Source organism: Hyperoodon ampullatus, assembly GCF_949752795.1.
Source record: "Hyperoodon ampullatus genome assembly, chromosome: 4".
Lineage (NCBI taxonomy): Eukaryota > Metazoa > Chordata > Mammalia > Artiodactyla > Ziphiidae > Hyperoodon > Hyperoodon ampullatus.
This window is the reverse complement of record NC_136917.1, coordinates 80,931,740-80,945,860: the sequence shown is the minus strand read 5'-3', so window position 1 is coordinate 80,945,860 and position 14,121 is coordinate 80,931,740. Positions and strand designations below refer to the sequence as shown.

Here is a 14,121-nt window from a genome sequence, read left to right as displayed (position 1 = left end):
ACAGGCCCTTCAATTGTATTTTCTGTCTCTTCTGGATCTGAACTGGCTTTCATAGGAATTATTTTTACTTTAAGGACATATTTACATACATTTCTTAGAATTTCTTACATATGACCCACATTTGTAGGCTGCTCATATTTTGTTACCTCTAAAGTTGGTAGATGTTTCAGTATTGCTGCAATCTTTAGTTTCCACCAATCTAGTGCTTGTGTTCTGAGATATTTCGAAAGGCAATAGTACAATGTATATGTAGGGATGAACCCATAAGAAAGCCTGAGCAAAATGAGGGTGGTGGAGTTGTTACATTTCTATCAGCATTACAAGTCATGCTGTTGCATAATAATTTGTTTTAAAAAGAGAAGAGGAATTTCCACTGCTAAAACAGAAGTTTTAATGAATCTCTGTACCCTGGCCATGGCCTCTCTTTCTAAACACTTTTTATGCATACAGTACCTATTAGCTATTATAAGGTAATTTTATTTTATCACCTAGTTATCTTCTTGACCTTTAATTGAATTTTCATAGATTATGATTTGCTGTATCAATTTCATTTATTATTGTTAACAGAAGAAAGCAAAGTATTGGACTTGGATCACTCAGATTTAGGTTTGAGTCATTGATTTACCACGTACTAGCTTATGCGTCTTGAGTAAGCTGGTTTATTCTCTCAGCTGTAACAAAGGTTAATGTGAGAATTAAATCAGATACTGTAAGTGCAGCATCAAAACGGAGTTTTAATAAATGGTATCTAGTAGCAGAAAAGATAGTAGTAGAAGTGATGATATTTAGCACTATTGTTTAAAACAATTGTAGCTTCTGGTTTTGTTTGCTAAGGAAAAGTAATTTCTGTAATTCTTCAAAATTGGTATGTGAGGTGTCCATCTTTGCAAAATGAAACATTAATAAATAATAGGATATTTTAAAAATCATGAGTACATTTGCATGAAATCTTAAAAAGGAATGAAAATCGAACAGTATAATTATATACTTAATTTTTTAAAGTTTTTGTTTAAAAAACCTATTAGGTTTTTTTTTTTTAAGCACCTATTAGGTGCTTCACTTGAATTTATTTAATCCTTATGATAATTCTATGAGGTACCCATACTATTTCTACCTCTCTTTTACAGATAAGGTAACAGAGAGGTCAAGTAACTAACTTCTGAAGGGTATACAACTAATAAGTGATAGAGTCAGTATTTATACCTATCTAATTTCAGAGTCTCCATTCTTAATGCTGCCACATTATTTTTTAAAAATTATAGCACAGTATACTGTTCTGTGACACTCCAGCTTTGACTTGGTGATTTTTGATCCAGTAAATACCTTATGACAAAACACCTGGGTTATAGTTTTTCTCCCCAATGGAAAATGTTGTTTTTTGTCATTGTAAGATGTATTTGATCATAAAAAATCTGAGTAATTAGATATATAGAGAGGGCTTTGGGGTAAAAGCATTATTAAAGTACCTATAATATAAAGAAACTTTTACTTCATTTTAAATCTAGAGCCTGTAGGAATGCCACATAGCCTCATTGAGTACCTTGAGCATAAAACAACTTAATAATTACTGACTAAGAATCAGGTATAAAAGGCCTTTATAGGTCTTTTTTTTTTTTTAGCATTAATCCTGATACTATAATGGTAGCTAATGTTTATTGATTATTTACTTTGTTTTGGGCACTTCCATGGTCACTGACCTCACTTAATCTTTTCATCAGTCTATGAAGGAGATACTATTATTATCTCTGTTTTACAGCTCATTAAACTAAGATTTAAAGAGGTTTGTATAATTGCCTAAGGCTTCACAGTAGTGACATAAGTGTATTATGAGTCTTCAATCCAAATTATTTTTATTTTACAGCTCATAAAATAGCAGTATTTGAAAGAAAAATTACTGGGATCATGAAACATTCTTATAGTGAGTTTTCTTTCTTTAGGTTCACAATATTCTTGCAGAAATGGTGATGGGGGGAATGGTATTGGAGACCAACATGAATGAGATTGTTACACAAATTGATGCACAAAATAAACTGGAGAAATCTGAGGTAAGAATGGAAAGTGCTTTAGTTAATGAAGGTAGTAATAAGCATGATCATAAATTATGCATGATTTGTAGCTTTCACTGTTTGTCCTTCAGTATCACCCTTTAGGTACAGCTGGTATGCTTATTCGATTTTAAAAAGAGGTGGAATATACACATTTTAGTATGTTAAATGTTCTGTGACCACTATCCACCAAATAGGTTTGTGTATTCTTTTAACCACAGTTGTAATTGCTTTGGGTAATGGATAAAATTCCCAATTCTTGTTGCTTAAAAAAGAAATTATGAATAATGCAATCAATATTTGTTATTAAACCTGAGTCATTAATTATCAAGGAAGTCTTAGAACTGGTTTTCTAAAGATATATAAATTTAGTGTTTTATAAAACTATTTCTGCAAAAGGAAAGGAGAGAAAATGGAATTCTCATAAGGAAGTAATGTTATAATGGGTGCTTAGTAGGCCTGAGTGCACATTGAAAGAAGAAATTCAATGCTCTAATCTTTTAATTCTGGATCCTTCCTAAAGTTCACTGACAAGTTAGCTAGATCATACATTCCATATAATGATACATGTATTCATGGCTTTTATTGCATTCTAGAAGAGAAAGATTTGGTTAGTTATATACAGCTAACTTTGTGCTGCTAAATTGAGTGAATGAGGACCGACCAGCAGTTTAGCCTTTTGTAAAACTCTACTTTAGAATTGTATGACTCTTCCCTCAGTAACAAGGCTGAATATCAGTAACAGGTGCTGTAGCTGAGCCTCTCAAGTTTACATGATTTTGGTTGTTTCTTATTGCTATACAGAAATTTAGAAAGATGAATAGTCTTGATATCTCATTCAATACTACACATGTTTGAGGATACTCTTACCTTTGGTATTTATAGTCATAATGCAGTAAATAATTTTATTTATAATTATTAGTACAGTTATTTGGTTGATCTAAAGTAAATATTACTATAAAAGCAGAAAGATATTAAAAATTTGCTAGCATTAATTTACAACAGGTGAGTTCTGAAGAATTTTTATCTTGTTGGCTCTTCAAAGGATCAGCTTAAAATGCTGTGCTCATTGAAATGGAATGAAACACAGGATGGTGGATAAATCTGAAATCTGAGGATTAGAAACAGTTGAAGTTTTATATAAAAACATTTTCCAATGTTCTGTTTTAAATTAAAATAGTCCTTCATTTCTCCTTATCTCAAGTTATCATCCTCCTTGGTTTCCCAAAGGAGAGGGTTGTAATGAGGAAGAGCTTAAAATTATGACTCTTTTTAAGTAATTGTATATATTTTGTGTGTTCTACAGCCGATTTTTAAAATACTGGTTTTTGAAAAGGGAAAACAAACTAGATTAATAGAGAAAATTTTGTTTTAGGACAAGGAAAAGGGCTAAGAATATTATTTAATAGAGTTGGCTTGCAGTGTATTGTTCAGTATGGCAAAAGGTTTACCATAAACTCTAAGCTATAGTTTTTAAAGTCTTAAAATGATAACTTGAAATTTATGTCTGTTAAACCTTGCTTTACAAAACTATATGGTTATAGATTTTAAATGCCAAGAGACAGTGATACAATCCATTAATAATTAGTCTAAAATGAGTGGATATGTGGTAATTTGTGAATTCCATGTAATCATCTGTAAAAATATATCGACCTCTCGTCTGGAATTATCACATTTCCAGGTATTTAACTCCTTTCCATTGGTGGTGCCCTTCCTCCCGCCTGCCCACCTTTTCCTCCTTAGGTTTGCTATATATAATATTGACAGAAGTCATGAAGGACCTGTAATAATTACATAATGGATATTTGCTTTTTGATTGTCCAGTAAAACTTTGTTAATGAGCCAGTTTTTTTTTAATCTATAAAGAGCAGTAAAATACAGAATTTACATTTTCAGTGGAAATAGTTATAAGAACATTATAACTTAAAGTCCTTTAACAGAAACATGCTATTTAAACATGCTATTTAAAATGGTTTTGAATACTGGTGAATATTTGTTTTTCATCCACTGATTGTCTTTTAACATGTATAATCATTTGTTATCTGCTACCAAATTAGTTTTTCTTTTTCTCCTTTACAAAAAAAGTATGTTTTAAAACTGATGGATAAACTAACATATGTTTATCAAGTGTTTCTCTATATGTGGTGTCTGCTAATATTTTCCTCATAAAGTAGGATTTTGAGTCACAGTGAAGCCATATAGTTCTGATCATACTTTAAGAAATTGTGTTGAAATAATGTTGATTTTGATTTTCCTATATTTTAAGTATGTTTGGAAGGCCACCAGCTTTATTCCAGACGCAGTGAAATGTCAAGAGTTTTCATATGGGTTCCTTTTCCATGTTATTTAAACTGGTTATATCTACCAAATATATGACTGCAGAATAATCCAAAATTATTTGAGAGCAAGCTATAAGCTTTTATTAATCTTACTCTTACAAAATTTTAGTTAAAGTGTATTATGTAAGCAAAAAGCTACAAAGCAAATCTTAAAGTTCAGAATACCATGATTGATGAAAAGACCTGTTTATCATGTTTTAAAAATTAATTTAAGTAATGTTTAGAATATCATTTATCTTTTAAAAAGCCTGGATATAATTAAGATACAGCTTTTAAAATATAACATGGATGTATCGAGTTGCCTTTACTTTGTCAGAAATCAAAGATTTTATTATTTTATCTTAAAAGTAGTATATTTCCGGTAACAGTCAAAAGTGAACCAGTTTAATTCCCATTACCTAGACAGGTAGAAGCAAAGATCACCCAGATCTTTAAAGAGACGAGAAGCAAAGATATGCTCTGAATATATTTTCATCTATCCTGCTTTGATAGATAAATGGTTTACTATAACATTGGGGTCTTGGGAAAGGAGGGTTTAAGCTGGGAGGTTGGTGGGATTTGGGGGAAGTGTAAGAGGCACTCAGGAATCTGCCTAGGAGTAAAAGGACTCCCTGGGGGTGGAGGTAGAGGGGTGGGGTTGGGGAGACTTGTTAGCTTTTATGTATTTCATGTGATTTGCAAGATGAATAAATGGGTCTGAATTTAGTCACTACTTTTTAAAAGTCAGTCCTCTTTTTTCCGAACATCCTGATCTTTCTAGCTCTTTCCGTTCTTCTCTCTTACAGACCTTTATCTTTCAATCTCCCAGACAGGACAGGTAGACAAGGTATTGCTGACTTTGAGAAAAATGTACTTTAACAAAGGGAAAGCAAAATGATGTCAAAGGCAATTAATTATTTAGGCCAGACTCAAAAATTCTTTGTGTTAATGAACCCATATAGTCCCTGTAGCCTATTTTCCATTCTAGTTTCTCCTTGTAGTTTATTCATCTTTTATTGGACTTAGTGTATTTTACTAGTATATCATTGATGTCATGTTTGTTCTGTTTTGTGTGCCTGCATTGTAAAAGGAAAGTTTAAGTTTTTTTGTTCTTTTTTTTTAAACATTGTCATTTAACTGACAAATTACATTTGTAGAAATGACAATTTACTTTGTATGTAAATCAGAGTTTATTTTTAGCATCATATGGCAGAACCTTAATTTAGCTCTCACAGATTTTTTTCCCCCATGTTTCTAAATTAGGATTCTAACATAAAATTGTATGCTGGGTTTTGGAAGCTGTGAATTTACAAACCAAAAGCTGAACCTTTAGAGATTAGCATACAAAGTGGGAACTGGTAAAGGCTTAGAACAGTGACTGTTAAATAGTCCCCTTCTCCCCACCTAATGGTTTTCAGTTCCAAAGTCTTAACAATTGCTTTTGCAGTTTTGACTAACAGGTGAATATTAGAAGTAGCCAACAAAAAGTAAGATCAGAAATCTTCTAAAATAGAAATAAGTACTCTAAAACATGGAATTAAATATATTGACCAAAATAAAATGGATCTTCACTGTAGCAACCTTCTGATATCCAAACATATCATAGTAAGACTCAATAAGGTATTGTAAACCCTGAAAATTTTTGAAAAGCATATTGGCAAAAATTGGAAATGTTTTAAATAGACTCCTAGCTGTACAAAACTAAATTTTCTCTGCTAGTTCCTGTGCATTTTACACACCATAAGTTACCTGTGTGAATTACTCTTTAAACATTTCCATGTAGAGATGGTGATGAACAACTTTTTTGTACAAAGCCATTTCAAAAAAATGAAAATGTTTATATACTTCCATTTAAAAATTTCAAAATGAAAATACTTTATTGAGTGTCATGCAGGGAAAAAAATGTGTAAACTTAACAAGTTAGATTAACCACTTTAGTAATTAGAAAAATGCCACTGGGAATTTGGCATTGCCTTTTAGACACTAAATTACTACTTTCTGGATGTGTTTAAGAAGCAGCAACATACAGGTAGCTTTACAATTTCTTATCCCAAGTTAGTGGGCTATGTATCATGAAGCTAGGGACACCACTTTTGGACCCTGGATCTGTATTACTTTATCCTGGGAATAGAAAATATGTAATGGTCTCATTTACTCCATTGATCTCAATTACTGCCAGTTTCTATGTTCCAGTCTTTAATTTATGTTAAATTGCTTTTTCTACCAAAGAACCATCAATCACTTAGGTCTTCCATCACTAGAACTAGTAATTTGCTTTTTTTTTTTTTAATCAAGTATCTATTTTCAAAGAATAGAGAACAAGAAAAGCGGCCCTAAGATACAGATGTTGGAAAGCCAGCTTGTGAGTTGGTTCTGCCCCTCTACTTTGACATGCACAGTTACTCTCTTATTCAAAATTATGATGAGGACCCTTGAGGTCACTTGTGAGGGTCAAAACTATTTATATTAAATCCATAAATGACATTGGTCTGCTATATTTATTTCACACAGGTAAATCCTATGCTAGAAATTAAAGCTGTAATTTAAGATTACATAAAATGACTAGTACTGAAAGGTTTAACAATTTTTTAATATTCTCATTTTGATAAAAATTTTCATAAAATGCCATAGTTCTTGCTTACTAGAGGACCGTCATCAGCATTTCTAATCTGTTTATAATTGCAGTATTAAAGCACTGCCTTTAAAGCAAAGAGCAAAGCTGTCCCCAGTTTAAAAGTTATTCTGCCTTAAATTCAGAAATTAAAATATTGACATTCTCTATTCTGCTCAAAGCATGCTTTCAAAATCTGCCATTATTTTGTTAATGATTTTGAGTCTGAAACCATTTAATACTGTGTTTATTAATGTTGATGTTCTTTCACTTTGCTGTTAGGTCAAAATTATGAATGTGCATATAGCAACTTCCAGCAGGATGGGTGGGTAAAGGTTTTAGTATGTACAAATTATTTCAACTACCATCTTATTATGCTATATATCAAGCTTGAAAAAATATTTTAAGATGGTAGGATATTTTATGTGTTAGATGAAGTAAATATCTAGGTTCTTTCCTTTTCCCTTGGAGAAAGCTAATTGCTTATTGCATGAGGAAAAGGGAGTCTTCAGATTCTTTGAAATATATTTTAGTAATGCTGCTTTTTCAGTTTCGCTTGCACATATTTTGTTTATTTTTGGGTCTGGCAATTTAAAAACAAAATCAAAAACAAATCATATCCATCCATTACTATCTTTGTGATTCAAGTGCTTGAAATTTCTGAGAGTATGTCTGTATAAGTCTTCTGTTTGGCCTCATTTTGGTATACTTGCAGACTTCATTTTGTTTTCTTTCTCTTAATTCTGTTAATTTATTTAATCTCATGGGAGAGAAAACATGACCATTCTTTTATATGCTGTACTTCATTCTTCCATCCGATTCATACTCTTAACTGCTTTGGATTCATGTATTTGTTTTTGTTAGTGGAGTTGCTGCAGTTTACCTGCCATGGTGGTGCTCAAGTATAACAACATAGATGGAAACAAGTTATTTCTCCAGTAGGGTTTCATTCTTTTTATTTCTCCTTTATGTCAACTGTGTAATCTTAAATCTATAAGAACTATGCTGTACTGTCAGAACTATCTTATTTTTACATTTTAAATTGTACATACCACTAACAAGTCAGGTAAACTTAATTTCTGTAAATTATAGTGTTCAAAAAAATTGTGTTTAATAAAAGTTATCTTGTTGTTTTGAGTATATCTTACTAAAAAAAATCTTAACTAAGATGAAAATTCCTTTATACCTTTGTGTTGGCAAACTTATTTCCTAATGGCAAATTACCTCTTTTACATTTTATTCTTTAATAAAAATGTTTCAGAGTTCATGTTCGTGGAAGTCTGAAACTGAAATGTGTTTTATAGCAGTTCTGGTGTTAACTACCTGAGTGACATGAAGTTTTTTTTTTTTAAACCCTGAGTTTTTGTATATAAACATTGACAGCTCATTTAAGCATCTGAGTAGTGATCAACAGTCCTTCTCATATTTTTCTTTACATTTTATATTCTACAGAATCTGATTTCTTAAAATGTTAGTTTAATTAAAACTTAATTGAAGTACACATTACAATTTTTTAATTTACTATCATCTAAATTTGTGACATAACTACACAAAAGTATTGAACATGCTTGAGAAATAATTTGATTCTCTTGATTCATTTGCGTGTTCTGAGTAGTTACCATCCTTTGCATGTCTATGGCTTGCTGCTTATGTTTAGAGAAATTGTAGTTTGTTGACTTAGAAACTTCTTTTGGTTTTACATAATATGAATATGGCACATGTATGCTATTGAAATCAATTGCTATATTGACTTTATGTATTCTCATTAGCAGCTAACAGTCAACACCATCTGTGGTCACAAAGAAACGACTTAATCTAATGACATTTAACAGGATGAAGTTTTATTCTTTAGTTTAGCTGCTCATGGTACAGGGTATTATGGAAAAGAAGGCTTCTTGACAATGACATTTAATACTAAAAAAAGTATTTTTACTACTTATAAATGTTAACCATAGCATCCAGTAAAACAGACAGACAGACACACACATACACACCCTACCTTTTCTCTCTTTTTCTCAATAATAAAATCCTCGAATAATTCATGCCTTTTAAAATGTTTATAGTTAAATACCTTGTCATTACTTTTCTATAGCCTACTCATAATTAGCACCCTGTATAGAAATTCCAAAGTAGAAATAGTGGCAAATTGATTTTTTAATTAGAAAAAATATAAAATCCTTCTACTGGAAAAATGATACTTAGTTCCAGGTTATCTGTAAGTTTGTAAAATAATTTTTGTTCCCTTGGCAAACAACATACTTCCTAGCAAAAGGAAGCTCTTTGAATTAGAGTCTTCTCTGATTCTCAACCATTCTAAATTTTGGGAGCTAAACACTGAACTTGAAAAGATCAAGTTAAAGATCCTTTTGAATATGATTCATGCTACCCTAAATAATATTCATCTATATCTCCAACATCTTTTGGGGGGCAGTTGGAGAGAGGTGGGGTATAACAAAAACTGCATTGCTTCAGGTAGGTATAAATGTAGAGGTCAGTCAAATTTTTAGTTATACATCAAAAACAACTACACTCCATTAAATTATAGAAATTGAATTCTCCAACCCTATTCAGTCTTTAATTGGGTATGGAGTTTTTCATCCATATCACCCTTATCATTGCCTGTGTGGACCATATAAAATACTATTTTACTGATTTTTCTATTATTTCCAATTCTAACTTGATAATCCGTGGCTTTTATTTCATTGCTTAACAATGTTTGTATCCTTTATTCAGCAAATAGTTTACACTGGCCTATTTTGTATCACTCAAGATTTTTCTCAGGTAACAGCTTTATTATTATTATTTTTTTAATTAACAAAAGAGGTAGGATTACATGAGAGAAAAAAACTAAATTACAAAAAGGGACATTAAAACTAATCTTTCTGATTACATGGACACTGTCTCATATATGTAATCTAAGCAAAGTAGAAGATTTGTTTTTGTTACTTCATTGCTTTTGTGCAAGATAATGTATGACACTGAATTCACATCTGTTTGTTGGCTTTATTACATAACCTGAATAAAAATTGATGAAATCTAATTGGTATATAAATTAAATCATAAAAATATGAAGACTGTTGATGTAGCTATTTGAGAAAAGTGATATATATGCATTTTTCTTTATTTTTAAGCATATTTTCTCTCAAAATTATTTCACAAATTATAAATTTTCCAACTAAGATGAAAGCCAAATATTGTACACTAATGGTATTGGAAATTTTAGAATTCATTTATTTATATACATCCTACCTTTTGCATTTATACTGTTCTTTCTCTAAATTTGTATATTGTAAACTGAACATATGTTGAATCTACTTTATATGACAAAATATTTTTAATCATTATATTTTTACTAATTCATTGAAGGGTTGGATTGATCCTCTTCTTGCAGTTTCATTTTTAGGCAGAACCGTTCTCTTTGGATTGAGGCTTCACTTTATTTTTTTTTAATTTTTATTGAATTTGTTACAATATTGTTTCTGTTTTATGTTTTGGTTTTTTGGCTTCGAGGCATGTGGGATCTTAGCTCCCCGAACAGGGATCAAACCCGCACCCCCTGCATTGGAAGGCAAAGTCTTAACCACTGGACCACCAGGGAAGTCCTGAGGCTTCACTTTAAAAGCCTGATTTTTTTTTTAAATGTCCTAGAACTTTCCTAGAAAAGTTTAGAAGAGCCTCTACAATTTTAAAAAATAATTTTTAAAAACTTTATTGTTTTGAAATGTTTTAAGGGTTTAGCCCTAAGAAACTAAACGAACATGATTTATTACTTTCAGTTTTTATTTCACAGCATATATTAATAATACATGACAGTTGAAAAACAAAAACCCAAAATCTATCACAGTTGTTGCAAGAGATGTCTAATAAGGAAACTAATGTAAAATATGCTTTATGCTTATATCATAAGTCCGTTAAATCAAAATATAAGTGAAGATCTAGCTTTGTCATTTGAATATTGTGTGTGATGTTTCTGTAGTACAGGTTAATTTGTATTTAAATCTTTACATTGTTATCATTGCATGTATTCACTGTATTTTTTAAGGTGTCAACTGTTTTCTCTTTATAGATTAGTATTTCAAAGTAACCATTCCATACCAATTCAAACTACCATCTGGTCTCTAAGCTTGTTTTATGAAACTCTTTTATCATTGTCCTCCAGTTTTAGTGTTTTGTGATGGGCTGCACCTGAGCTGTACATTTTCTTTTTCTTTTATTTGCTTCTGTATACAGGCTGGCTTAGCGGGAGCTCCAGCCCGTGCTGTATCAGCTGTAAAGAATATGAATCTTCCTGAGATCCCAAGAAATATTAACATTGGTGACATCAGTATAAAAGTGCCAAACCTGCCCTCTTTTAAATAAAAAATTTAAAAGGCCACTCCCAGGTAAAATCCGGGGGAAATGTCATCTAAGTTTACCATGCAGTTGTTTACCAAAAATAGAGGAGGAGAGTCTTAACTTTTGCTCTTGGATTTAAGTCAAGGTACTGTATAGAAGTTATGTAAAATCAGTATGGAAGTTCATTGTTGCTTTTCTTGCTCAGTGATTTTGAAGAAATTGAGTAGTTACAGTGTGATTTTTTTCTTTATTTTCTAAACTGCATTCCTATGGCCACCTAAGGCATGCCTCTATGTATTGGCTACTACAGTATTTTGAAAAGTGTTTGGGACATTTCTTTAAATTATGTATAACCATAATGTTGGTGTTTTGTATGGATCACAAATACAGCATTCCTTAATTCTCTCTGTTATTTGTCAGAATTGTTATTTAAAGAATGAAGTATGTATTGCATGAAAACATTATGACCTTTTTCTCTTAGTTTAAATAAACTCCAAGGTAACTGGACTTCTAAAGCACCGTTCTGTTTGCCTGGTATCTACTTTAGCAATAATTTTTTTTACGACCCTCTGACTCAACGAAGTAAATAAAAGTATATTTTATCACTGTTAAGCAGCTGTTAATGTTGATTTATTTAATTTATACTTATATTTTTAATATTCAGAACCTCATTATTCTAAAACTCGATTATTTCACAAGTCAAGAGTAGTGTATCTCATTGTATATTGTGTAGGATGAGATCTGGAGTGGGAGATGACAAATCTTTTCTAAAATCCTTATTGAGAAATTGCAAAATCCGTTTTATACACATAGGTTTAAGTCTTGCATCTGATCCCTTCTTGCTGAGATGATGAAAAATAATTTCATAGCAAATACTTAGTTGCTTTTGAACACAAAACCCTTTGGGGCCCCGCTTGTTTCATCCCAAAGTCAAGACTTTCTTAAGTCCTAATACTCTCATATTCTGGTTTCTCATAATTTGCCCACATTTTCTTATTTAATCTTATCTTGGGATTCATGAGTGGGATTCTTCTTCCAGTTAGACTAAGGTTTTCCTTCTAATTCTAGTCCTCCCTCCCCAAATATTATTTTTTGAAACATTTCCTTAGATGTGTGGCATGTATGAATTTTACTCCAAGCTCTAGGGTGTAAGAAAAGTCACTGTTTTTTCTAAATAAAATTAATCTGACTCTAAACCTCATCCTACTGAGGCAACAGGAAACTCAGTCTGTGATTATTGGGATTTCCATCAGTTCAGAGATGTATAAAAGTCCTAGAGGAAGGTTATGCAAAGCAGAACATGCAGGGAGGTCCCTGGTCTTCAGTCATTTGAATGTGCCAGGTGAACAAGTCCCTGTCCTCATGGACATATATGCAGTACCACACTTTTCTCTTTTCCCTTTTTTTGGGGGGTGGGGGTGGATTATGGAAAGATTTAAGTTTTGATTTGGTTAGAATGTACCAAAATTAGGGAAACTTCTGGGCCGGATCATACTTTAACCTCAAGAAATAGTCAAAAGGGTTTCATCTTTTACTATATTCTAGTATGAAAAAGAAAACCCAGTCATGTGCAAATGACAGAAATAGGCAAGTCATAGAAAACTAATTCTCAGTGACCGCTAAATATGTAGAAATGCTTAATTTCACTAGTAGCCAGGGAATGCAAGTTTAAAGGACAATTAGATTTTATTTTCACCTGTCATATTAGCAAAAATTAAAAGGGGTGACAGTATCCAGTGTTGGAGAGGATGTGAGGAATGAGAACTATCATACATTGCTCGTGGGAATGTAATTTACTGTAACTTAAAAAAATAAGAATATGCCAAGTTCTGTGGAAATTTTTAAAAATCAAGAATACACATATCATACGTACCCTGTGACTCACTTTGGGAACTCTCTATTCTCTTAGCATTCCTGGATATCTTTATATACAAAGGTAATTATTTCATCAACTTTTTAAAACAAAATAATAATAAACTGGAGATATCTTAAATGCCCACCAGTAAGGAAATGGTTGAATAAATTATTGTAACTACCACACTAGTTGTAATAGCAAAGGACTGGAATGACCCAAATGTCCATTAGAAGGAGATTGGTTGAAAAGCTGGATTACATCCACATTGTGGAGTCCTATGAAGCTATCAAAATGAAAAATATCTCTCTGTATTGCTGAAAATTGATCCCTAGAATATAATGTTAAGTGAAAAAAAATCAAGATGGAAAAAAGTATATTGATGGTGTGTGTATTAGGGTTCTCCAGAACCAGTATTTTGTGTGTGTGTGTGTGTGTGTGTGTGTGTGTGTGTGTAATGAGATTGACATTTAACTCAGTAGACTGAGTAAAGCAGATTGCCCTTTTTAATGTGGGTGGGCCTCGTCCAGTCAGTTGAAGGCCTGCATAGAATAAAAGGGCTGACCCTCATCCAAGTAAGAAAGAATTCCTCCTGCCTGACTGCCTTCAAACTGGGATGTTGGCTTTTTCCTGCCTTCAGTCTTGAACTGAAACATGGGTTCATCCTGTGTATCAAGCCTGCCAGCCTTCAGACTGGAACTATACCATCAGCTCTCCTGGTTTTCCAGCCTTCAGATTTGGACTGGAACTCCATCTTAGGCTCTCTGGGTCTCCAGCTTGTCAACTCACCCTGCAGACCTTGAGACTTATAAGCTTCCATAATCACAGGGGCGCATTCCTTATAATAAATCTTTTTAAATAAAATCATCAAGTTGGTGATTTTGTTTAAATAAGAGATTTATTATAAAACTCAAAGTCTGAAGGCAGGAAAGTGCCGATGTCCTAGCTTGAAGGCAGTCA

At 32.0% G+C, this 14,121-nt stretch overlaps 1 protein-coding gene across 8 annotated transcripts in view; it reads left to right on the top strand.

The window, feature by feature from the left end:
- The window catches only part of AP3S1 (adaptor related protein complex 3 subunit sigma 1), a gene marked incomplete at both ends in the record, with an annotated part of 67,370 nt that extends 55,543 nt beyond the window's left edge, over positions 1–11,827 (top strand). For 3 of the 8 annotated variants that reach the window (XM_079702943.1, XM_079702942.1, XM_079702947.1), the window contains 2 exons: positions 1,938–2,045; positions 11,205–11,827. In XM_079702943.1, coding sequence (XP_079559069.1) covers positions 1,938–2,045; positions 11,205–11,333 — 237 coding nt within the window. Of the gene's footprint in view, positions 1–1,937; positions 2,046–5,169; positions 5,206–9,707; positions 9,756–11,204 lie in introns of those variants that run through there. The other 5 variants (XM_079702948.1, XM_079702944.1, XM_079702946.1 and 2 more) reach the window with 3 other exon arrangements.
- Between the last annotated feature and the right edge of the window lie 2,294 nt (positions 11,828–14,121).